A 23,725-nucleotide genomic window follows, 5' to 3' on the forward strand; every position below is an offset into this window, starting at 1 on the left:
AAAGGTGCCAGCCGACATCATCGTATATTGGCACACCTGTGTCGTTGTAGGTTCAACTAGGCCCTCGCCCCAATGCGCCTGTATAGCCCTCACCACTGCCGCATGCAAGAGGTAATCCCCTCTCGGGAGGTCGTAGCGATCCCGCAGAGTCTGGAACGGGGACAGCACGCCATCGTCATACAGGTCCCCCAACATCTGCAGGCCCGCCTCCTCCCATAACTGCAGCCTCGACCAATCACCCCCATGAGGGAGTGCCGTCACCATGCCCAGTGGGATTTCGGGCGCATATGGGTGTCTGACTCCAGCTCTCCTCTGCGAGCTATTCCAGCATAGACGGAAGGTGCGCTCTTCTTGGGTCAGATCCCCAGGTGCCAGCCTCTGCTGGAGGGCGATGTAAGCTAGGACATGGCGGGGAGTTCCAGCGTCCCTCTCACTCTCCGGGCCACGGTATACTCTCGCTATTTCCTGCGTGAAAGACTGCAGCTGCGCGGCCAAGTAGTAGAGCTCGAAGTTTGGGACCGCCAGGCCCCCGTCGTCCTTTGGACGGGTCAGCGTCGTGAGCGCTACTCTGCGTCTGCCTGAACCCCACAGGAAGGATATTATTAGAGACCTGAGGTGTTTAAAAATCGCTCCAGGCACCCACACTGGAAGGGTCCGGAAGAAATATAGCAAGCGGGGCAAGGCGATCATCTTCAGTAGGGATATGCGGCCCGCCACTGACAGTGGCAGGGTAGCCCAGAAAGACATGCACCCCTGTAGGGCCCGGATGCAACGCCCTATGTTGCCCTCCAGCAAGTCCGGGGCATCATGATAAATGTGCACCCCCAGATAGTCGAGGCAGCGAGGCTCCCATCTAATCGACTGGCAAGCGGGGGGCTGCGCCTCCGCGTGCCGCAGGGGGAACAGGCAGGTCTTGCTCCAGTTAACTCGGAGACCAGACACTCTTCCAAAGCGTTCCAGGAGCCTCTCCGCACCCCTCACCGCACTGTCGGAGTCCTCCAGGAAGAGAAGGAGGTCGTCTGCGTATAGCGATATATAGTGGCGGTGCCCTCTAAAATTCAGCCCGCCGAAATGGTTGCCCAGTCTAGCCATAGCCGCCAAGGGCTCTATCGCTAATGCGAACAGCAGGGGGGATAGTGCACAACCCTGCCTGGTGCCGCGATCTACTTCAAACTGCTGCGAGACCAACGTACCCACTTTGACGCGTGCCTTCGCCGAGGAATAGAGCACTTTCGTCCAGTGTATGTACTTATCTCCCAGACCGAATCTCCGCATCACCTTGAACAGGTATTCCCATTCAAGGCTATCGAACGCCTTTTCAATGTCGATCGACAGTACTAGGGGCATCCGCGCCTCGGGCGGGGGATCATTTACCAGTCTGATCAACCGCCGGATGTTGTGGGTGGTATTGCGGGTGGGTATGAACCCAGATTGATCCTTGTGGATCAACTCTTGCATGTGGCGCAACAGTCTGGTCGCCAGGATGGTGCTGAGGATCTTGTAATCGGTAGTGAGCATTGACAGGGGCCGGTAGGACGCGGGGTCAGCGCTCTCTCTGCGTGGTTTTAATAGGGGGATCATTATGGCCTCGCGCATGGAGCGCGGGAGCCGTCCTCTGTCCCTGGCCTCATTGTAGACAGTTTGAAGCCGGGGAGCCAGCTGCTCCAGGTACTGACCGTAAAACTCTATGGGGAGGCCGTCTAGGCCCGAAGAGCCACCATGGGACAACCCTGACAATGATTACTACGCCTTGCAAAAACAAACCCCCCAACAACAATCCCAAAATCCCAACTCTCCCCCCCACCCTGCACCCCTGCTGCAGCTTACAAAGCCCCCCCAACTTGCAGTGTGCCTGTCGCCCTACCAATACCCAAACCTACAAAAAGTACCCTGAGGGAGGAAAGAGCTCCCATCGTCCTCCCGCAACCCTCCGTATTTACTGCAATGAGCTCAAGTCATTGTCTAGTACCAAATCAAGTCAGTCCGGCTCCAAAGGCATCAACCCTGCCCATCCCGGCCACACTCCCCGTCTGCGGCAGCATCCTCGCCAGTCCGTCGTCGGGGCAAAGCGTCCAGCCATTCTCCGGCCATAGCAGGCGACTCAAAGAAGAAAGTTCGGTCCTCATACACCACACGTAATCTGGCAGGGAAAAGCATGGCATACTTCAGGTCCCTCTCCCGAAGCCGTCTCTTCACCCCCAGGAAACTCTGCCTTTGCTTTTGCACCAGCTGGGTGAAGTCAGGATAGAAACTCACTGACGCGTTCTGAAAAGGGACCGGGCCCGTCACCCGCGATGCTTGCAGGATAGCGTCCCGATCTCGGAAGTGAAAGAGCCGGGCGACGATCGGTCTCGGAGGGGCTCCCACCCTGGGCCTCCCGCCCGGTACTCTGTGAGCCCGCTCAACTGCAAAAAACTTCCCAAGGCCCTTAGGCTTCAGATGGTTAAGCACCAAGTCCTCCACGAGCAGGTCCGCGGAAATCTCGTCCGAGGATTCCGGGACCCCGATAATGCGCACGTTGTTGCGCCTGGCCCGGCCCTCAAAGTCCTCAAGCCTTCGGGCGGAGAGGTCACTCTCGGCCCGCAGCTTACGAACCTCGGTCTGAAGTTCCGAGACATCATCAGCGAGGCCCGTGGTCTTGAGATCAAGGGTTTTAACCCGCTCATTAGTTTTGCCCAAATCCGCGCGGATCAGGTTAACGTCCACCAAGATGGTATCCACTTTGTGCGCCAGGGCATCGAACTGTCTCCCAATCGAAGCCTGCATCCCTTCGAGCGCGCCCATGACATCCTGCAACGAGAGCTCCGAGGCCGGGGGTGAGGCAGTCTTCTGTACATCCAGCGACTGGCTCGATCCACCAGGCGAGCCCTTCTGCTGGGCATAGCGATCCATATTATTGGATTGAGTATAGGCTCCCCGCCTGGTAGCCTTGGGTTTCAGCCTAGCCACCTCTGCTTTACCCGACATGTCTGGCTCCAAGCAGTCCGGTGCAAAAAGACGACCCTCTCTCAGTCAGAGGGAACAGGAGAAGCCAGATCTGCAATAACCAGTCAGAGTAGGGCGCAGGGCGTCCAGAGGATGGTAAAGCATCCGAAGGCACTCCCGGGCCAAGACAAACAAAGGGCGAGAAAGTGAAAGTGAAAGTACTGCGTTCTCCGTCCGCCAGTTCACACCTCGCCTGGCCGCTGTTGTTCAATTAGAGGCCGGGCATCCTGCCAACGCCAGCCCCTGGCATCCCTCGGAGATAGGCCTCAATCTTCCGCCGTGCACAACTCCGGGTCCCGGTGGGCGATTCGAGCTCGGGCAGCATCAATCGCCTCCGTACCGAGTCATCTGCAAGATGCCGTGCATATAAAACAGGATTTAAGACAGGATAGTCGACGGAGGGCGCGTGGGTCTCGGGAGCTCAAAGCTCACGCGGCCATCTTGGTCCGATCTACAATTCTTAACTGTATGACTGGGGCCTCTCTGACCCGTGATGGGTCAATAAAGGGAGGGGCTAGTCCCAGACTTCACCTGTCATCATGGAAACCAACATACCTTCCTGTATAAGGGTGGGTGCAAGTATACATGCTCACACCCTGTAAATGTGGCCCTAGACACATTGACAATATGTGCACTTCTTTAAAGGACAATACATCACAATGCAATAACCAACCACAACCCATCTACATCTCTTATCACTCGTTGACTTTATGCGGATCTTTGACCCTGCACAGCACACTACTGCCTTTTGGCTAGGTCCATGCTGTTGAATCACCGTATACATACATCCTAGCCTTTTCTGAGAGTGGGAAGTACAGATCCCGAAATAGGTTCCTCAGGGTCCAGAGGCGGGATTTTATGCAAATGTCTCCGACCTTTCCGACACGGTGCGCTCCTCTCTGTTCGCTCCTCTCTGTTCGCTCACATGCACCGGGGATTCCTTTTATTACTTTAGGGTTCTCTACCAAGAAAATGAAAGGGAGCTCCTTTTTGAATGCCTGCTGTGGTAAGAGCGGTTGCCATTATTACAGACATAATACAAATCAATCACTGAAGGGCAAAATTACCATTTGCCGTGAACGTATGAGCTGCGGTTTCTGTCATTCGTGAAATCATTAAAAAACCTGTATGCAATATATAACAGTCATGTAATGGATATTTCTGTGTTTGTGCAATAGATACTGTATTTGTGTACATTATGATCACTACTTTCTGTATCATGATCCGGCAGTTGTCCTAAAATGTAATAGATCCATGTGTATTGACTCTAGTAACTACAAAAGTAACTGTCTGATGAGAGCAGTCGATTGATTTGACACCTGCACCTTAAACAGAGAATGCTTTCCATTGCTACCCATTCATACCCATCATTATAGGTCCTTTTACATTGTTAATAGCCAGGAGCTAATGCAATAACAAGTGCACTTTTTGACCTTTCCTCAAGGATGTATGTATGTGTAGATCTATGTAGAAGGACTTGGAAAGCAGAATAGAGATGGGCAAATAAATAAAAAAATAATAATAATAATTCTTGCGTGATTTTGGTTAAAATTATGCGTGTTATCAAAATACATTTTGCCAGTGGTCTGCCTGAACATTTTATTCCAGGACATAGCTCATGTACAAAAATAAAGCAAGATACCGGTGAAATACTGGTTTGCGCAGAAAATGTGATGAAGCCACAGCATACATCACAGTTAGGGTACTGCACCGAGGCTCGCAATTGTTGTGGGAAACCAGGCCCGAATTACAAGTAACCCCAACAGAGAAAGGCAAAGAATTAACCAGAGGCAATCATATTTTGAGCTTGAGAAAACAGTTATTGGGCTACATTTATTATACCGCAAGATAGCACTAAAAACCTTTTTAATTACCATCACACAATGTACATATATGACATAAAATGGAAAAGAGTTGGAGAACTTCTATACATTGGAATCGCCTGCCTACATTGTTGAATTCATGTTTGGCGACCCCGCTGGTCCTTAGAGCACCTGTAAATTGACCTGGGAGCCCGAGTGCTATTCACCACACCACCAGATACAATCTCTACAAGGTGAACTCTCTTTCTTCTTCACACGGAGAGGAGCCAAATGCCAGCAAGTCAACTGAGCCCATTAAACGTCCATGCAAGAGCAACCCAGAAAAAGGTCCCGCCTGGCACCATTTTGGAGATGGGCCTGGGCTACTGGGCCGGGTCATGGTCTCTAGGAGCAATCTCCAACTCCCCACAATTCCCAAGGCATTGCATCGAGTATCCGGAGAGCCAAGAAAAATCACTCCAGCTCATGCATTTCCCTGGCCCTGCATTACAGTCCACAGTATTATTGCCCTGGCTTGATCAAAGGTTTAAATCCAGATGTATCCAGAATACAAAAATGGGTATAAGCTGCAAAATTAAAAAGCACAATATATTTATTGGACAGAAAGATCAAATTTCTTATAGGGATGCAGATCGAGGATTCACCACCATTAGCATACAAAGGCAGAGACAAACTCCAAAAAAGGAAACCTAGCACATTGATCTTATTGTCACTGTCCGGTGTTTTCTAATTAACTCCTTTGCCATTCCTTCCAATTGGCAGAATTGAACATCACTTTGATGTCTGTATATTTGTGCTGGTGTTGGCTCTTTATTTCTGTAGAAAATGCCACATATGCGATAGACTTTGCAAACATTTACTGTGCTAAGTAGGAACCCTTTGGATGCTTTCATTTTTAGGTCTGACAGCTGTAATTGTTTCATCTACTTTATGCCATTAAATACATTGACAAATGAAAATTACCTACTTACATAGAGGGTCTTTGGGTCAGCTGTCTTCGTCCTTTGGTCTGTTAAGCTGTCTTCAGTATTATGCTTCTCCCTATCACAGCACAAATACGGGCAGTAGGGCAGCTTACGTCAGCCATTTGTTCTCCTGCACCGTGAATAATGGCACTTGATCACATGTGGACATCTGCCTAAAGAGAAGTGCACATCAGTGCCAGGGCTAATTGGCCAATATTTACTTTGTCTTTGCTTGTTATGTTATGTTATTTAAATTTATAGGGCGCACAGCTACTCAGAGGGGTTTCCCGGCGCCAGCCTGGTACGTGGGAAAAAAGGGAACAAGAGCATTACAGATTAAACAGCCATGTTTTCAAACATCTGCGAAATCTCCCATAAACGGTTCACTTACATAATTAAATGGGGAAAGAGTTTCAAAGGGAGGGTCCTAATTAAGAAAAGGGCCAAGCACGCATTCGGATAAGTTTGATTCTGGGGACAGTAAACCTAGACAGTACAGCGGAGCGCAGGGGATGTGAGGGTATATAGGATTGGGCTAAAGATTGCAGATATTGTGGGGCCAGACAAGTTTCGATTTTGAACATATAGCTCAGGGCTATGAATCGGATACGATTCTCCACCTTTAGCCAATGAAGATCGCGAAGAAAGCCAGAGATAGGTACAGTCTTAGGAACATGGCAGAGCAGCCTGGCAGCCGCATTTTGCACCACCTGCAGTCTTTGTATCACTGCTTTGTTAGAACCCAAATAGAGGACATTGCCGTAGTCTAGCCTAGATGTAACAAGGGCCTGGACTACTGTTCTCTGAGTGGAGAGGGGTAGCATCCAAGTTATTTTCTTTAACCATTTAAGAATGGTGAAACAAGTTGAAGCCACCTTTGTGACTTGTTTCATCGACAAATGGTCGTCGGTGATAAAGCCCAGGTTACGAACCTGATGAGCAGGCTGGGGTAAGCCACCCATTACAGGGGGCCAATGCTGGGGATCCCAGAGATCTTGTTGCTTCCCTAATATCATTACTTCATATTTTTCTCCATTAAGTTTGAGTAGATTATTTTGCATCCAAGGCGCAGTTTTCCCCAAACCAGACTGAAGAGCCGATGATTCAGATTCCTTAGATGAAGAGAGGGAAAAGATTATCTGCGTTTCACCATCATAGGAAAATAGGGAGAACCCAGCATCTTCGGCAACATCTGCCAGTAGGCGAACGTAAATATTAAACAACAAAGGGCACAACACAGAGCCTTATGGCACTCCATAAGGGGACATCTGGGATTCAGAGCTGGCCGTGGAAGAGAAAACCTGAAACGTACCGTTAGTAAGAAAGGAGTGGAGCCATTGAAGAGCCCTCAAGACCCAAAGATTGCAGAGCTCTCAACAAAACAGTGTGAGCCACCGTATCACATTTGTATAATTTTATAAAAATTCATTTTTATATTACTAGTTACCCTTGTGTGTCTTCAGGCTAGAGCAATTCAAAGCGAGTATGTCTTCCAGTCTGATATGCAAAGCTTTATGCTTGCTCATTAATTCTGTCATCAGAACTCTTTATTGGGTGTCTGCACTGACACCCTTTTCCCTCTTTATTCCAAATTAATTCAGATTAGAGACTTTCCTTTATGGAACACGCTTGTTGTATTATTATTTTGAATGGGATTCTAATGAATGTTTTGTTCTAGTTTATAACCAAATACCAATTGATGGATTATATTACTTTTGATGCTGAAATCCAAAGATCAATGCCTAATGAATAAATAGATGGAAAACCAAGAAATTTGAAAATAAAACCCTTTAACTCCCACCAATTCTCTTTACTGACTAAATTAAAAGTATTTAATGATTTTTTATGTAGATGTTTGCTTCTCATTGTCAATGAATGAAGTTCAATAAACGACCAGTGACGGGGTTATTTAATGATTACACCAGAAGACTGAGATATAGGAAACCCAGCTACCTCAAGTGGTAGTAAAAGAACGGTTAATGTCGCAAAAGAAAGAAGCTGAAATAAGTTACCCCAACTTAGAATTGCCCGTGTCCTTTGAAACCAAAGGCCGAACTTGAAGACTGAAGGAGTTGCGGTTTCAATGATGGTTGCAGCGGTGGAGGTGCGAGTATTAATATTATTATATTTCACAAATATCTTTTTGAGATTGTTTTTGTTTTGAGGTTTTATGTTTTGTGTTTACAAAATAGTTGTGTTTATGCTTGAAGGTTGAGCAGTTGAAATTGTTATTGGACTCAAAGTAGTCCAAGATTCCAGAACAGATAAGTAAGTTGATAGTTGAAATTGTGATGTTCCTTGTCTGCCAAGGTTTGTGGTGCAGATTTGTGAGATGTCATCAACTGCACAATTGAGATAGACTATAACAGTTAGTTGTGATTGTACTAAGATTGTTTGGTTTTAGTAGAACCTGTTGTGCAAAGGGGAGCTATATAAGTTATGGTGAGCTCCAGCTGGTCAAGATTTCTATTGTTTGTGTGTGTGTGTTGAGTCAGAATGTATTCAAATTCATCTCCGATTGTCTCTTGTATGAATGGTCTACTTTGAATTCTTTAGTGGAGCAGACAAAGGTTATTTGTTTATTGTGCTTGCTTAGAGTTGTAGAAGTGGGATACGAGAAATTGTGAAAGAGGGTAAACCACTGCCATTAGTGAAGAGTTATGTCATAGAGTGCTGCACTGGGATAGGTCAATTGGTGTAAAGTGTTGTGCTGAGAATTGTTGATGAATCATCAAGTATTAAGCTGTGATAGGTTTGCGAAAGAAGAATTGTGACAGGATTGGAGAAAAGTACTGACGCATACAGAATTGTACACGGAACAAACACATTGACATCTTTAATTTGTTTATTGTTCAGTTATTGTTTAATTCTTGAAATCAAAAATATTTAAAACCTCTTAGAGATTTGATATGGGGAGATGTGCGATTCCCAGTTCGGTAAGGTGATGTGGCACCACCAGAAGGTACGCCAGCTCACTATATGGCAACAAACGTATGGCTCTATACATTTTTGTGGCTCCGTTAATGGTGCATGATCACTGAAAATTGAAGACCATATAAATTTCCACAATATGGTACCTTCGATTTAAAAATGATTAAAATTTATGAGAGATGTTATATGAAAGGAAGCACCCTCCTAGACCTACACATTATGAAGCATTAAATGCTTGGGAGCGAACAGAACAGAGCAAAGAGAGCAGTGTGAAATTATGCAGATGCTCAATGGGGTGAAGGGCGGCAGAGGTGGAGGAAATGCATAGTGAATAGAGCTAGGATGTACCCAGCTATAACTGCTGAAAAGCCTAAAAAGAATCTTTAACAGGGAAATGTTGATGATGAAGAAGCTGCAAGAAAAGCAGACACATAGTGATTTTGGGGATGACATTTTAGAAGGCTTGTTGTCCTCGCGTCCACCACCATATGTGGCCCCCACAACTAATACAAAGGGTGTTCCAACCACTAGTACTACAGTAGCTACATCACCTGCTGATCAAAATACGATACGGACTGAAAGACCGCTTCCAGCAATTACGATTGTACCTGTTGAAGCTGCCCCATCTGTAATTGCTCCAGGTGTCACTGCGTCAGTTGTGTCACAAGTTGTATCGGCTCAGACATTGGCAGCGTCTTTTCCAACTGCACCGATAAATATTGTTCCGAATGCTGCTGTTCAAGGTGCTGCAGGAGTAATAGTTGCGACAGGGTTCATCCCGACATTGCAAAATTTACAAATTGTTGCTTGTACACCACCACAAAATCTTCAAACATTGAGGGAGTAGAATTGTCTTTATGACACTGATTGCACAAGGAGTGACAGGACACTTTGGCGATGGAATTTTTCCCTATAGTTTGAGGACACCTCAGAAAATTAAAGAGTGGGAGAAACAGAGAGACATCTACTAACCAGGAAAGAACGAGACCTTTAGATGTCCCACAATTAAAGGTGGAGTTGGAAGAGATTATTAGAGGTTGCCTAGACATTTCACATTTGAATCAATGCCTGGAGAATAAATTGGTATATTTGAGTACAGAGATCAAAAGACGTGCAGCTGCAACCCATGACAAATTAACTGAAAATGATGAGAAAATATCAGGTAGACCTTTTTATGAGTGTTCTTTCACAAAAACGCTTTAAGCCACAATTAGATGATGAAGCTATTGTGACAATGGGATCCACAGGGATATGATTACATATTGCCGAATTGGTAGAGTGCATTCGCAAATGGAGTGATATTGACTAAAGAGCAAATCTCCCTTCTGCTCCAATGTCAGTGATGTTTTCTCCATACCCAGTAGCTCCCACAACCTGTACAGCTAGGCTCTGTGATCAAGCACTCTTTCCTTCTGCACCGGTGCTATTATGTATGTTTATAAACATATGGTATTTCAATAGAGCAAACCTACCCAAAAAGCAACAGAGTCCTATAGATAAAATGCTTCATGATGAAAGGCTCATGATGAAGACAAGCATGAATTCGACAAGTAAGAGGAGGAGATGATGCTGGGATGTGTACTGTTAGAGCGGTCAGCCTTAGGATTGTCTTCCCCCAAACATTTTGCCTTTCTCCTCCATGTTTGCTGATCTAGTTTTTTCTGGCTATAGGACTCTGTGCGCTTTATCACTGCTAACCAGTGCTAAAGTGCAGGAGCTAACTCCTTAAAACATGGTAACATTGGCTTATCCGCAATTGGCATATTTAATTTACTTATAGGTCCCAATTAAAGTGATCCTAAGTGTACCCAGGGCTTGTAAATTAAATACTACAAGTGGGCTTGCAACACTTGTAGTGTCACCCACTTAAGTTGTCTTTTAAACACGTCTCAGACCTGCCTGTGAGCCTAGTTTTCCAGACCCAAATCTTCCTTTTTAAAACATACAAGTCACCCCTAGAGTAGGCCCTAGACAGCCCATAGGGCAGGGTGCAGTATTTTTAACAAGCATTTGCAATGCAATTGGTCTTGTCTTTGGGACTTTATATTTATTTAGCTATGCAGCACATTAGCCTGGGTGCAGAAAGATCTACTGTTCTTTAACATGGAGGGAAAGTAAGCACCAAACTGCGTGACACACCAGGTATGGGAACACATGGAGAGAAATATTGCCTTTCAGTGGTAAATGGTATAGTCCAAATGTCTGTTTTTAATATAAAATCAGGGCCTTCGGTGGTCATATCACTGAAAATACAAGATTTGAAAAAAATATTCTCTACGGGTGCTCATGGGAGACAATTTCTATGGACTGAAATCTAGAGAATGCTAAAGTGATTCTGGTGATTTTTCTGACCTCTGCTGGCCGTTTTCTATCAAGAAAGTTAAATAGAGGCAGTTTAACAGAAAACAAAAGTCCCTAAGCGAAACAGACAATTCCTAGGGCTGATCTCTAGAGCCCACAAAGCACACACACACATAAGTATATACAAGAGGTCTCAAATGCGCGACCTAAAAAGTGGAACATGTAGTTTTAAGTTTTACATGTCCTGGTGGTGAAAAACTCTTAAATGCATTTGTCCCAACTGCCAGGCCTCCCTCTCTCATGGGATAACATTGGAGTTACTTATTACATTTAGTAAGCTCTAATTTTCAAATGGGAGCAGGTAACTAATTCATGTTTGGTATAGTTGGAATTGTGATGAAAAGTCCTCTCTTATAGTAAAGTCCAATTTTAAATTACAATTTTGAAAATGCCACTTTTAAAAAGTTCCCATTTTCCTGCCTTAGCCATTTGGTGCCTGTAGCCTGCTTCTGGCTCACATGACTGGGAGTAGCTTACAGTTTGGCTTTGTGTAGTCCTCCCAGAGAGCCACACACAATAGAAAGCTTAGGTGGGCCTGGATGGGCCATCACTGGCAGGATATGTGGGCAGAGCTGAGCACAGCCCTAGTTACACTTGAATAGGCTGTTTCCCACCTCCACACAAAGGGCTGCATACCCCTGTAGTTAGTCTGGAGCCAGGAAAGGGAAGACAGGATGCCTGTGGACTTAAAAGAGAAATCTCTAGAAGCTTCTCCCATTTGAAAGCCATAACTGGGTATAAATATTAGTCCTCAGACTTCAACTTTTCAGTACATTTGCGGATCTGTGGATACTCTGCTAGGAAGAGGAACCACTGTGCTGCTGAAAGGACTGACACTCTGCTGGACTGCTGCCCAGCTGTTGCTGACCTTGCCTGGATGAGAAGGTGAAACCTGGACCCCAGAGTGACTCCAAGGGCTAGTTGGCTACCATCCTAACTAGGGCCTCGGGGACAAAAGGCTTTAACAACCTTGAACCAAGCGGGTAGACTCTTGCCATCTGTGAGTCCTACCCTGTCATGTCAGTCTTGGACCCTTGGAAGTGGGTCTGAAAGGTGTTCCCCCCAGCCCATCTGTGGACCCATCGGAACCAGCGCTGTGCTAGGAGGTACAATCCCAAACAGAACCAACGCATCACTTCTGCTGTGAGGAGTCTCCCAGCGCAAAGACTCCTCATTGACCTTGCAGCCCGCATTGGAACCCTCATTGTACGAAGCTTCACTGACGCAGGCCCTCACATCACAAATCTCTTACCAATGGCAGCCTCCATGATGGTGCAGTTTCTCGCTACGCAGCCTCACTGTTACTCGGAACCGATGCACCGCCTTAACTGAACAACGCATCCTCGACGCCGGACTTCGCATCACAAGCCGCAGTCGACAGGATGCTTGATGATGATGCAGGACCTCACATCACAGCCTCGCGTCACCTCGAAACCAGCGCATCACATCATATGCGCAACACATCCTCTGCGCGGCACCTCCCGCCGCTCCTCATCCAGGATTTAAGGTACTTTTGTACAGCAGGCCTAAATGGGACCCTCTAGCTGGACCGTACTCCATCGTGGTTGGCCTGAACTTGTGACTTTGTCCTGGTCCTGTGGAGTAAATTATTAATAATCTGCTGGTGCAGGGTCACACCACTTCGCCACGGGTTCTTATCAAGTAGCCAGTCCAATCCTCAGTCCAATCCTCATTCTCGAGAGTTCCCACGTCTGCCTCCCACACAGCCCTAAGGGCTGAAAATGTGTCCGGATGATTGGAGATAAGGGTTTGGTGCATCTTTGCAACTGCATGGTCACCTATGAGCTTGCCCTCTAACTGGTTAAATTTGGGGAGGTCAGACAGGGCAGTAATGTAGGGGGGTCAGGGCATGGCAAAGCTCAAGGTACCTATGAAACTTGCTACGGTGCAGCTGATATTCTGCTTGTAAAGTCTGAAACAACTTCAGCACAGTTTTTTTCCATTACATGTCCCAGGGTAGAGATCCCAATTAGGTAGGTCCTACTTACCGAAACCCCCTAGTGCTGCCACCTGAAAAAGCATACGACCCCTACACAGTGGTGTCCCCTCAGTCACCCTGTCCCACCACTCCATCTGCCTGAGGGAGGAACGCCATAAATTAAGAACCACCCTTGTTGCCAGAAAACGAGAGTCATTTTATGATGCATAAGCAGGGTCGTCCTGAACGTCATACTACCAATCTTTAATTCTTAAAAGATGGGGTGCATGATAATATGATTCGATATCCCCCACACTATATGGACTGAAAACATTTACTTAGGGCTATACGAGGGTCCATCATTTTAACAATGGCAGAATGACCAGTCAGATTGTCTTCTCTTTTGTGTTTACTTTTGTTTGTTGGTAGGATGCTAAGCAGGAAGGCAAAGTGGTTGGCCTGGTCTGGTTCAGTCCAGTCCTGTGATGTTCTGTTACACCTCACATAGTGCTAATGACGTCTGTTTCCTCCCGTGAGATTGAAATTGGTAGGTCCGTGCATTTGTCATCACCAATAGCACATGTACTGGCAATTTTAGGTACTTCTGTTTGCAACAATTTATCTACTGAATCCCCTACCCCTGCCAGAAGTCCTCAAGATTTGGTCATTGCCATAACAGGTGCCCCAGAGTGCAGGTACTCCTGCAACCCCTGCAGCATGTGTCTGATCCATCTATCAAGTCCTATCTGTGTACTATGGAAGGCATATGGTATCATTTCAAAGCTATCTTAGCCATTACTTCTCTCCCTGTTGCACTTCTAGATGTGGTGCTAACCCTATAATAAACCTCCGACCGTTCCTGCTTTGTTATGGAGTATCTCCGCTCCTTTTCCCACATTTTTCATCCCATGTTTTCTTCTCTGGGTCTTTTTGTGTAGGAGGAAGATGTATTTTTCTGATATTAGTTTCTTGTTCCCTTCTTTGATTAGTAGCCACTTCTCAAAGCAAATGAAAGGCCGACTGGTATACGGTCTAATGGTGACTGATGTATTAATAATATAATCTTTCTGTCTCAGAGATATCTTAGTTTCTTTTGATCCATTTATATGATTTAAGTCCTTTATCTCCACGTTCTCCAAACTTGTGCATCCGTGGGATGTTCAAGCATCAAATTCTTTTTTTACCGTTGATGGAGAGAAGACCAGGTTGCCCAAGACTGGGGCGAAAGGAGAGAGAAATGGGAAGCGACCTGAACGCACCACCACTCTGTACCACACTGCCACTGTTGCCTTAGTTATGGAGAAGAAGTATAGTTCCTTTCCTCTAGGCTTCTTTTACAGCCAGAGAATTTTCCAGATGTGTGCACCGGCCACGGGCTGGTCTGCAAAGCACTAATGTTTAAAGTTTTGCTTAAAAAAGCAGGGAGGGGCCATAGGTACCTAACATGACGTGGGCCATTTGTTTTCTTGATGTGAACTGTTATAGAGAACATGCCTTTTCTCTGAGGAGACCTTCGGGTGCTCTGTGTTGTCTGTGTTCAGAATACAGATTGTTTGTGATTCAGGTGGCATCCATGAAGAGACACATTGTTGCTGCTTACAGTCGGTATGTGCAGAAGAGTTTGTAATATGTTCCCTGGGGTGCTGTTGACTTTAGGGACGCATTTGAAAGCCTCTTTGGCAACATTTCAGGAAAAATAGAAGAACAGGGAAGCAGGAACTGTAGGAATATACTGAAAAACTTTAAATTCGGCTGAAATACTACTTTACTGAAAACAACATGGACATCAACATTCCAGTGTATAGAAAAAGGCAGCGCGTGAATATTAACATAAGATCACTGTATTATGTTTTCAGCTTAATGATGTTTGGCAAAGTATGGACTGAAGCCAAAGAAAAAGCCCAGGGGTCGTATTATCAAAAGTTCCCCAGGACGCAGCGGCCGTGTGCACTTATTTTTGCATGAATTACAGAATGAGCTGTACATACTAGCGCGGCCCCTTCTGTAATACAGAATGCACTTGTGCGATCTCAAGGGGGTGTTCCCTCATTTGCATGAGGGCATGGTCCCATGCTAGTAAGGACATACTTTGCTTTATACTTCAGTTGTATTCTAGCAGCCTGGGGTGCGCTATCTCTCCACCACTTAAAAATGGTGCATGGAGAGTGTGTACCGCAAGGGCACCCTTTGGAAGTGGGGAAAGGATGTCCAGACTTCCCCTGCACCTGCCTATGGAGGAATCTCTGTATCCCCTTGAATTTCAGACTGCATTGCAATCTCTACTGTGAAAGATGGGCCTAGCAATTTCAAACAGCCAGTCCACTTTTCACTAATGTAGCTGCACAGAGGCCAGAATATTCACCTGGGGAACTCAGTTAAAAATGCTGAACAGACCAGGGCAGTGCACCCTGTCTGTCATATGGGCCGAGGAGTAGAGCTATGATGCTCCTGAGACATAAGTATGGTTTGGCCTTTGAAACTGCATCAGTGTATCATGAAATTGAAATTGACAAATGATTGCAGAAATTGCCTCCATAACCGGTAACATTTCTTACATGTGCATGAAATTACCCAGTAGGTCGTCAAATCTGTGCCTTGAAACTGTGCGGCACTTCCTTAATGAATAACATTGGCTAGCGTTCACATTGTTTGATTGGGAACATCAGTGTAGTACCACCTACATGTTCCAAAGAAACCCATGTTAAAAAAACAAGCAGTACTTTGACATCCTATCACTCTCCAATCAAAATGATTTGGGCTGAAAGATATTTAACAATTGTAGCTGCCACCTTTAACAATTGCTAGGTAAAATGTGTTTTCACAAAGTGTGGGCTCCTTACAACAGTCTAACTAGCTCATCCTATTTTTTCTCCTTACATTTCTGTCTGAATATAGAAAATATATCAATCTAATCCCAAGAAAGTTGCTCGTTACAACATTGACACTCAACATAATGAAAGTTTAACTTCCGCGCAGGCGTGTAGTGACTTTCCTCCCCTTACACCCAGCAGGGTTGTCTGGTCCTGCACGTGAAGCCACGGCCAGGCCGCCTTCTTTATGTCATAAGGTTGACATGACCTCTCGTGCTGGCTTTGACCGCAGGAATCTCTATGACAAGAGGGACAAAAGTCGCAGTACATGGAAATAAAACATAACTTGTCAGAAACAGATGCACTTGTTTCCAATAATAACTCCTGACGCACTGTACGGATTGGAAAGATAACTATTGAGATACCTTAAACATGAGAAAGCATGTCAGTATTGTATTTATTTTGTAGTTTTTCTATGGACATTGGTAAACCTTGTATGGGTGACAGCGCTGTGCAGTAGAGACAAGTTTGCCAGAGAAAATCCTGGGAAATATATAGTCCGCGACATTGTTTAGAACTCTATGGTTATATAAAAAGGTACATCGACGGCATACGCGTTATGCTGACGATAATGATGCATGTAAAAAATAATGAGTATTGAAATGTAAATTTGATTTTTTTTTTTTTTTTTTAAGTTAAAATGATAGCCTTACAACCAAACATACGGGTTAAAGTTGTTAATTTGTATGTTATTGATGTTTAAAAACGGCAAAACCGCAGTATAGACAGTCATATAAATAACAATTTAAAATTCATGTAATGTGTTTTGGCCAACTTACTATAGAGTCATTCAGAATCCAGGAATCTTGTGACTGAAGCCTCTGGGGCTGTATGACAATTGTGCATCTTTAACTGGGTGCACAGGAAAGGACAGTGCACCCTATTTCAGTCAAAGCCTTGTCTCTTCTACAGATGCAAACTCAAACCTGCACTAGGAACACAACATTTGTGAAAGGAGCACTGTCGGTTTTAAGCTGCTGGTCCGCACTTACCTGAGGCAAACAATTTGGGGTTATAGTGTATAGTGCCTCAGAGGCTCAACAAGTATTCTTTTCACCCCTGAGGCACTACTACTATCACTAAATAGAGACCGTTCTCTACATTTCTTCTTTAACCATGGATTTCTCCTTGTTTCCTTCTTTCTGCAATTGCTGTGCATGTTTTATATAATTGCCTATGAATATTACCTGTTGAGACGTTGTTTGCTGAAACATTTATATGGAGGGTGTGACCTATAGTAAATGAGAAAAGAATAATTGATGGACAGAATACATTCACCCCAGTACAGAGATCTGGGCCTAAATCCATCGTATTTTTGCTCCCCATGCCATTCGCTTGAACCCAGCCATATGCAAATCAGTCTTGACCCTGTGCCCAATGTGAACAGACCAGCCCGAACTGCCCAGCCAGGTCCTTCCTGGACTGGAAACAAGCATCCTAGGACCGGTTTCGAGGTTTCACCCCTCATCAGCCAGGATAGCGTGACTCCAATGGCATAGAGAGCATGGGACCCACGTCTGGGCATTCCCGTCCATCAATTGTGTGTCTTTTGCTTCCTCGGCCTAAGTGCACCGGGTATGCCCAGAGGTGTGCTCACTGTGTCACTGGATTTAAGCTATTCTGGCTGATGAGGGGTGAAACCCAAAACCGGTCCTAGGATGCTTGTTTCCGGTCCAGGGAGGAAATGGCTTGGCAGTTCGGGCTGGACTGTTCCCATGAGGCACAGGGTCAAGACTGATTTGCATATGGCCAGGTCTAAACTGGGGTGGCATGGTGAGCAAAATAATGATGGATTTAACCCAGATCTCTTGACTGGGGGTGAATGTTTTGATTTGTTCTGCATTCCGTCTATCAATTGTGTGTCTATTGTAAACGAGGGTATCCTTTGCTCCCACACCATATTACAGATGCAGGTGAAGAGACAAAGAGGCTGTCAGGAGGCACACTGCTTGTCAGTGCTCTCAACTGAGAGCACCCCATGTGTGTGGGAGGCACCGGGGTCCCAGGTCCCCTCCCTCCAGATATCAACCTGCAGTCACATGCCCTCACTTACTGAACCTGCCTTCAGGGTATTCCTGCCCCAGGCTACCTTTGAAAGGGAGGCTAGTTCTCTGCCTCTAGTGAAAGGCGGACCAGTGGTTACAAACAGACTGTCCGCTTTTCACTAAGGTGCAGTTTCCAGTGCGGACATAAATTTAATAAGTTGTCCTGTCCTGGGCTGCGCCCAGCTCACACACACACACACACACACACACACACACACTTAAAGATGCGCTGTGGCTTAGAATCGGATGGTCCACTGTATCACTCCACCTCACATTTAAAAGTGAACAGAGATGTTCTTTTTTGGCCAGCATAGGACAAAATGTGTTATATATATCAGGTGAGAGAGAAAACTGAAATCTACAGCATGTCACTTGATTGGCTACCTATAGTATTAATAATTGTAAATTCATTTTCATTTCAGATTCTGCTTTATTTTTGCTTTGGGATACCTCACATTGTGCCAAATTACAAGAGTATATATATCGGATTATGGACAGTATTCAGCCGATTTTTCTGGGTAAGAAATATGTCCGTTTATATTCTACTATCATCCTTCTTTTATCTGGCCTGCTACTGGGTGATGAGGAGAAAACCAATGACAACAAGTGTTCTTTAGATTACTAGCTCCATATTCTATGTTTTGGGGATTTGTATTCATTTTACTTAAGCATCAAAATGATTTGCTCATTGGCCTTACATAGGCACTTTAAATCCATATGCACATTTGACTATACTTGCAAAGTTCACAGGTCCAGCATTTTAGGTAAGCAACCCAGATTTCTTTAACGTAATGAATACTATAGCCATAGTTCCCGATGTAGCGGGCTTTACCGCCCATTAAAGGCCTGCTCCAGCGTTAAAGGCCTGAATCGAAGCCCAGGGCCTTTAACAAGGAAGCAGGCCTTTAATCGTCGGTAGAGTCCTGTACCGAGGGCTCTATTAGAATATTCCACCACCAGAGGGCATAATATTGTAAATAGTAAAACAAAGGCCTCATGCTGCCGGAGGGGGTTGGAAGTCTTCTGGGCTCCATGAAGCCTTTGTTCACAGCATAGAAAAAACACAGGAGTGTGACCCATAAACCAAACTGAAATCAGGGTAAGTACAGTATAGTTGCAACAATATCTCAGCAGGGATTATTGAGACTACTTATAATTGTATGTACAGGACATTACAATAAAAAAACAAAGGACACAAGGCTTCAAATAATTCAATTGATGCGCCCATAGGCGTCATGTATTTAGAGAAGATCAGAAAATATACAAAATAGTTGTTAAAGCACTGTTAGGTCTAAGTACCAAGGCAACCCTAAAGGAAAGTGTACAAAGTGCTTGTGACAGTGAAGTGACGGCGCAAGTGACAACGTGAAAAAACCACAGCAAAAGGCGCAAGAGAATTTTTACAATATATATACAGGATAAAAGGTTCAAACATCAGATTATTCAATTGTTCAATTGATAGTTTTCGATATGTTAAAGAACCAAGAGGTCAAGAGGCGCCAAGGGAGTTGGAGCTGGTGGGCAGAGGTCGACGGCGTTTCGATCCTATTTAATTAGGATCATCTTCAGGACCAGGGTCGCCTATTCAAGAAGTGCTGTGTAAATAAAGGTGAGTATCAGAGTGGTTTAGAACAGAGCATTAAATGAAGTTAATGGGAGCGGGAGGGAGGACCAACATGAGCCTACCTGAGGCGCGGGAAATGGAGCGCTGGCGTGGAAGAGAATTCCAAGCGGACGTGAAGGCTGGCCACGAAATGGTCGCAATTCAACTTGGACTGTATGTCAAGGGTAAATGAGCCTAAAAGGTCTCTGGAAGGCAAGGAAAATGGAACATTAACTAGGGCGAAGGGGAGGGGAGGGGAGGTGGGAAGGGGGGGGGGGGGTTCAGAACAAGTGAAAACAACCGGAGTGGCTCGAAAACTCACCCCTTGAAGTAGCGAGGCGGGGGAACAGAAGGGTTGGCGCAAGGATGCGCTTCAGTTCAATGCCTAGTGGAGGGGGCAAGAAAATAGGAAAAGGTAAAAAACAATCCCTTCAGCGAGCGGGGTGTCAGCGAGATTCATAAGGAGAATCTAGCAGAAAGCTTACTGGTTTAGCGGGTCAAGGAATCGGGCGTCGGAATAAATCCAAGGTGAGAGGTAAATACATAGATTCTGTGATTAAGGAATTTGTCCCCCTCACTGACACCTTTATACGAGACAGTATGGATTTGATCAAGACCATTGAAGACAGACCTTATGACACTGAGACCGAACTGATGGCGGGTTTGGATATAGAATCCCTATACACGAATATCCTGCACGATGAAGGCCTTCTAGCCATCCACGAACTATTGGAAAGCAGACCAAGACCGACCCGCATTCCTACAGAATTCATCATGGACCTTATACACATCGCTTTGGAAAACAACTATTTTCTGTACCAGGACGATTTCTATCTCCAAATCAAAGGTGTCTCTATGGGTGCTTGCTTTGCCCCAAATTGTGCCATCCTGTTTGTCCATAAACTAGAAACATGCCTCATACTCAGTCCTAACAATCCATTCAGACCTCAAGTTTCCCTATGGCGACGATATATAGATGATGTCCTTTTACTCTGGAACGGTTGTGCCGAGACTTTAACATCTTTTGTCGAATGGCTGAACAATTCTCAACCTCATTTGAAATTTACCTTTGAATATAAAACCAATGACCTGCCCTTCCTAGATCTGAATATACATGCGGAGGAAGGAATAATTGGAACATCACTCTATCGAAAACCCACGGAGAGGAATACTATGCTACACTATTCTAGCTACCATCCCCGTGGACTCAAAGATGGGCTGCTTTACGGTCAATTCCTTCGCATTCGGTGGAATTGCAAATGGCGCAAGGACTATTTCAGGGAATCTGAGGTCCTGTTCAAGAAACTTACAGACAGTGGTTATCCACGCAGATTGGTTTCACGTGCACGTAAAAGGGCTTGGTACTGCCACCGTGATCTTCTACTTACACCGCAGCCCAAGAAAACCAATTCTCGAATCCCTTTTGTATCCAAATTCAGTCCCAGCAGCAATCAAGTGAAGAAGATCATCTCACGAAATTGGACACTTCTGAGAACTAAATCATTTCAGGAGCCACCTCTCTTCTCCTTCAAACGAGGCAATAATCTATCCAACCACCTGGTTCATGCTATCACCTGGCCCATGAAATCTGCTAAATCCAATACCATCACCTCCAAATGGGGATTGCCGCCTGTACTGGGCCATTACAAATGCCAGTCCTGTAGTGTCTGTGATCTTACCGTCAACACGAAGGAGTTCAAATTCAACAACCAATCATATACCCTGAATACGTTGACCAACTGTCGGTCACAAAATGTGATCTACGCCATTGAATGTCCATGTCATCTCATCTACATTGGACAGACGACGACAGATGGTAAAGCAAAGAATTATTCTGTATAATAGCAGAATACACTGTAAGATTACCACAGCCCCTCTGGTAACACACTACCTGGAAAAGAACCATGATGCACTTGACATTAAGTGGCAAATAATAGATCAACCTCGCCTCCCTCCCCGTGGAGGCAATCTGCAATCGCTTCTGAACAAAAGTGAATGTAAATGGATTACACGTTGTAATTCTGTGAATCAGGGGTTGAACACCATTGATGAGTGGAACAGCACAATTCCGTTCCCTACCTGATATCCGACCCACACAGCCTAAATGGACCTATGCTCCCTCATGTTATATCTTCCTTAGTCCTTGGTGTAAGTGGTTCATGTAGTATATATTCAGACTATGGTTTTGATGACGAACCGTTTCCACATGACCATTCAACCATTTGATAATTACCCCAGATTACCTTATTCATGTGATGTACACCTGTTGAACTCGATACTGTGCATTGCCTTTATTCCTTAACGATGCACTTTTTCCTTCCTCAAGTATTCTTGTTACTAAGGTTTGTGAATTGTTTTTAATGTTGCCCCACTTCTGACACAAGTGGAATAGATTGAAGTAATTCCTCGCAACTAGGCCTTTTGCATTGCCTTGCTACGGATCACACAGGTTGCCGTACACTGCCCTTGAGTCCCTCTCTGCCCTCGTAACTTTTCCCTTTCCTTCTTTCTCCAGCCGTCTCTAGGCGTCCTTAGTTTCCCCACTCCCCCTCACGCTAGGACCCTATCAAGGTCTCCTGTCACAACCCACGGCTCTCTCATTGGAACATCTCCTAGCGTCCCTAGTTACAGCCCCACCCCCCGCCTTGAGGAGCCAATCAATGCCCTCTGGTCCTTTCCATGACGCATGCGGTTCCTTTATGTAGAAGGCTATGCGGCTTTCTCTCCAGGCATTGATCGTGGACCGCACACGACTCTGGCGGTTCGGCGTACCTCTCACCTTGGATTTATTCCGACGCCAGATTCCTTGACCCGCTAAACCAGTAAGCTTTCTGCTAGATTCTCCTTATGAATCCCGCTGACACCCCGCTCGCTGAAGGGATTGTTTTTTGCCTTTTCCTATTTTCTTGCCCCCTCCACTAGGCATTGAACTGAAGCGCATCCCTCCGCCAACCCTTCTGTTCCCCCGCCTCGCTACTTCAAGGGGTGAGTTTTCGAGCCACTATGGTTGTTGTCACTCGTTCTGAAACCCCCCTCCCACCTCCCCTCCCCTTCGCCCTAGTTAATGTTACGTTTCCCTTGCCTTCCAGAGACCTTTTAGGCTCATTTACCCTTGATATACAGTCCAAGTTGAATTGCGACCATTTCGTGGCCAGCCTTCACGTCCGCTTGGAATTCTCTTCCACGCCAGCGCTCCATTTCCCACCCCTCAGGTAGGCTCATGTTGGTCCTCCCTCCCGCTCCCATTAACTTCATTTAATGCCCTGTTCTAAACCGCTCTGATACTCACCTTTATTTACACAGCACTTCTTGAATAGGCGACCCTGGTCCTGAAGATGATCCTAATTAAATAGGATCGAAACGCCGTCGACCTCTGCCCACCAGCTCCAACTCCCTTGGCGCCTCTTGACCTCTTGGTTCTTTAACATATCGAAAACTATCAATTGAACAATTGAATAATCTGATGTTTGAACCTTTTATCCTGTATATATATTGTAAAAATTCTCTTGCGCCTTTTGCTGTGGTTTTTTCACGTTGTCACTTGCGCCGTCACTTCACTGTCACGAGCACTTTGTACACTTTCCTTTAGGGTTGCCTTGGTACTTAGACCTAACAGTGCTTTAACAACTATTTTGTATATTTTCTGATCTTCTCTAAATACATGACGCCTATGGGCGCATCAATTGAATTATTTGAAGCCTCGTGTCCTTTGTTTTTTGATTGTAATGTCCTGTACATACAATTATAAGTAGTCTCAATAATCCCTGCTGAGATATTGTTGCAATTATATTATTTTGTTCACAGCAGCAGCTATGAACAAACATTGGAATGATAAATCTCCAGCTTCTACCAGCCATTAGAAGCCTGGAGCACTCAATTTTCTTCAATGGAGCGCTCAACATTCCAATGTTCTCAAATAATTTATGTAATGTCAAATTCAGTGTTTACCAGAACACAGTGGTCTCACTGGGGATCCACACCCACAAACACTGAGGCAGCCTTGTCACATGAAATTATGTGAGGACCTAATTTTGTTAGAGAAATGCCACTGAGTATTTTATACAAACAACTCCATGCTGAAGTCCTGAACTGCAAAAACCACAGTTCCCAAAATCAATATGGAATTGTGATGAAAATAATTCATAGAGGTAAATAGATCAGTGAGTGGGCAGTGACCATACGTTTATTACTGCACATATGCAC

General features: G+C 45.3%; 1 protein-coding gene across 3 annotated transcripts in view; it reads left to right on the forward strand.

Moving 5' to 3' along the window:
• Nucleotides 1–23,725, forward strand: part of MBOAT2 (membrane bound glycerophospholipid O-acyltransferase 2) — a 1,094,556-nt gene that overhangs the window by 700,848 nt on the left and 369,983 nt on the right. For all 3 annotated transcript variants that reach the window (XM_085610738.1, XM_085610736.1, XM_085610737.1), the window contains exon 4: nt 18,342–18,437. In XM_085610738.1, the coding sequence (XP_085466864.1) occupies nt 18,342–18,437 (96 nt within the window). The remainder of the gene's footprint in view (nt 1–18,341; nt 18,438–23,725) is intronic.

The sequence above is a fragment of the Triturus cristatus genome, chromosome 6 (assembly GCF_964204655.1).
Source record: "Triturus cristatus chromosome 6, aTriCri1.1, whole genome shotgun sequence".
Classification (NCBI taxonomy): Eukaryota; Metazoa; Chordata; class Amphibia; order Caudata; family Salamandridae; genus Triturus; species Triturus cristatus.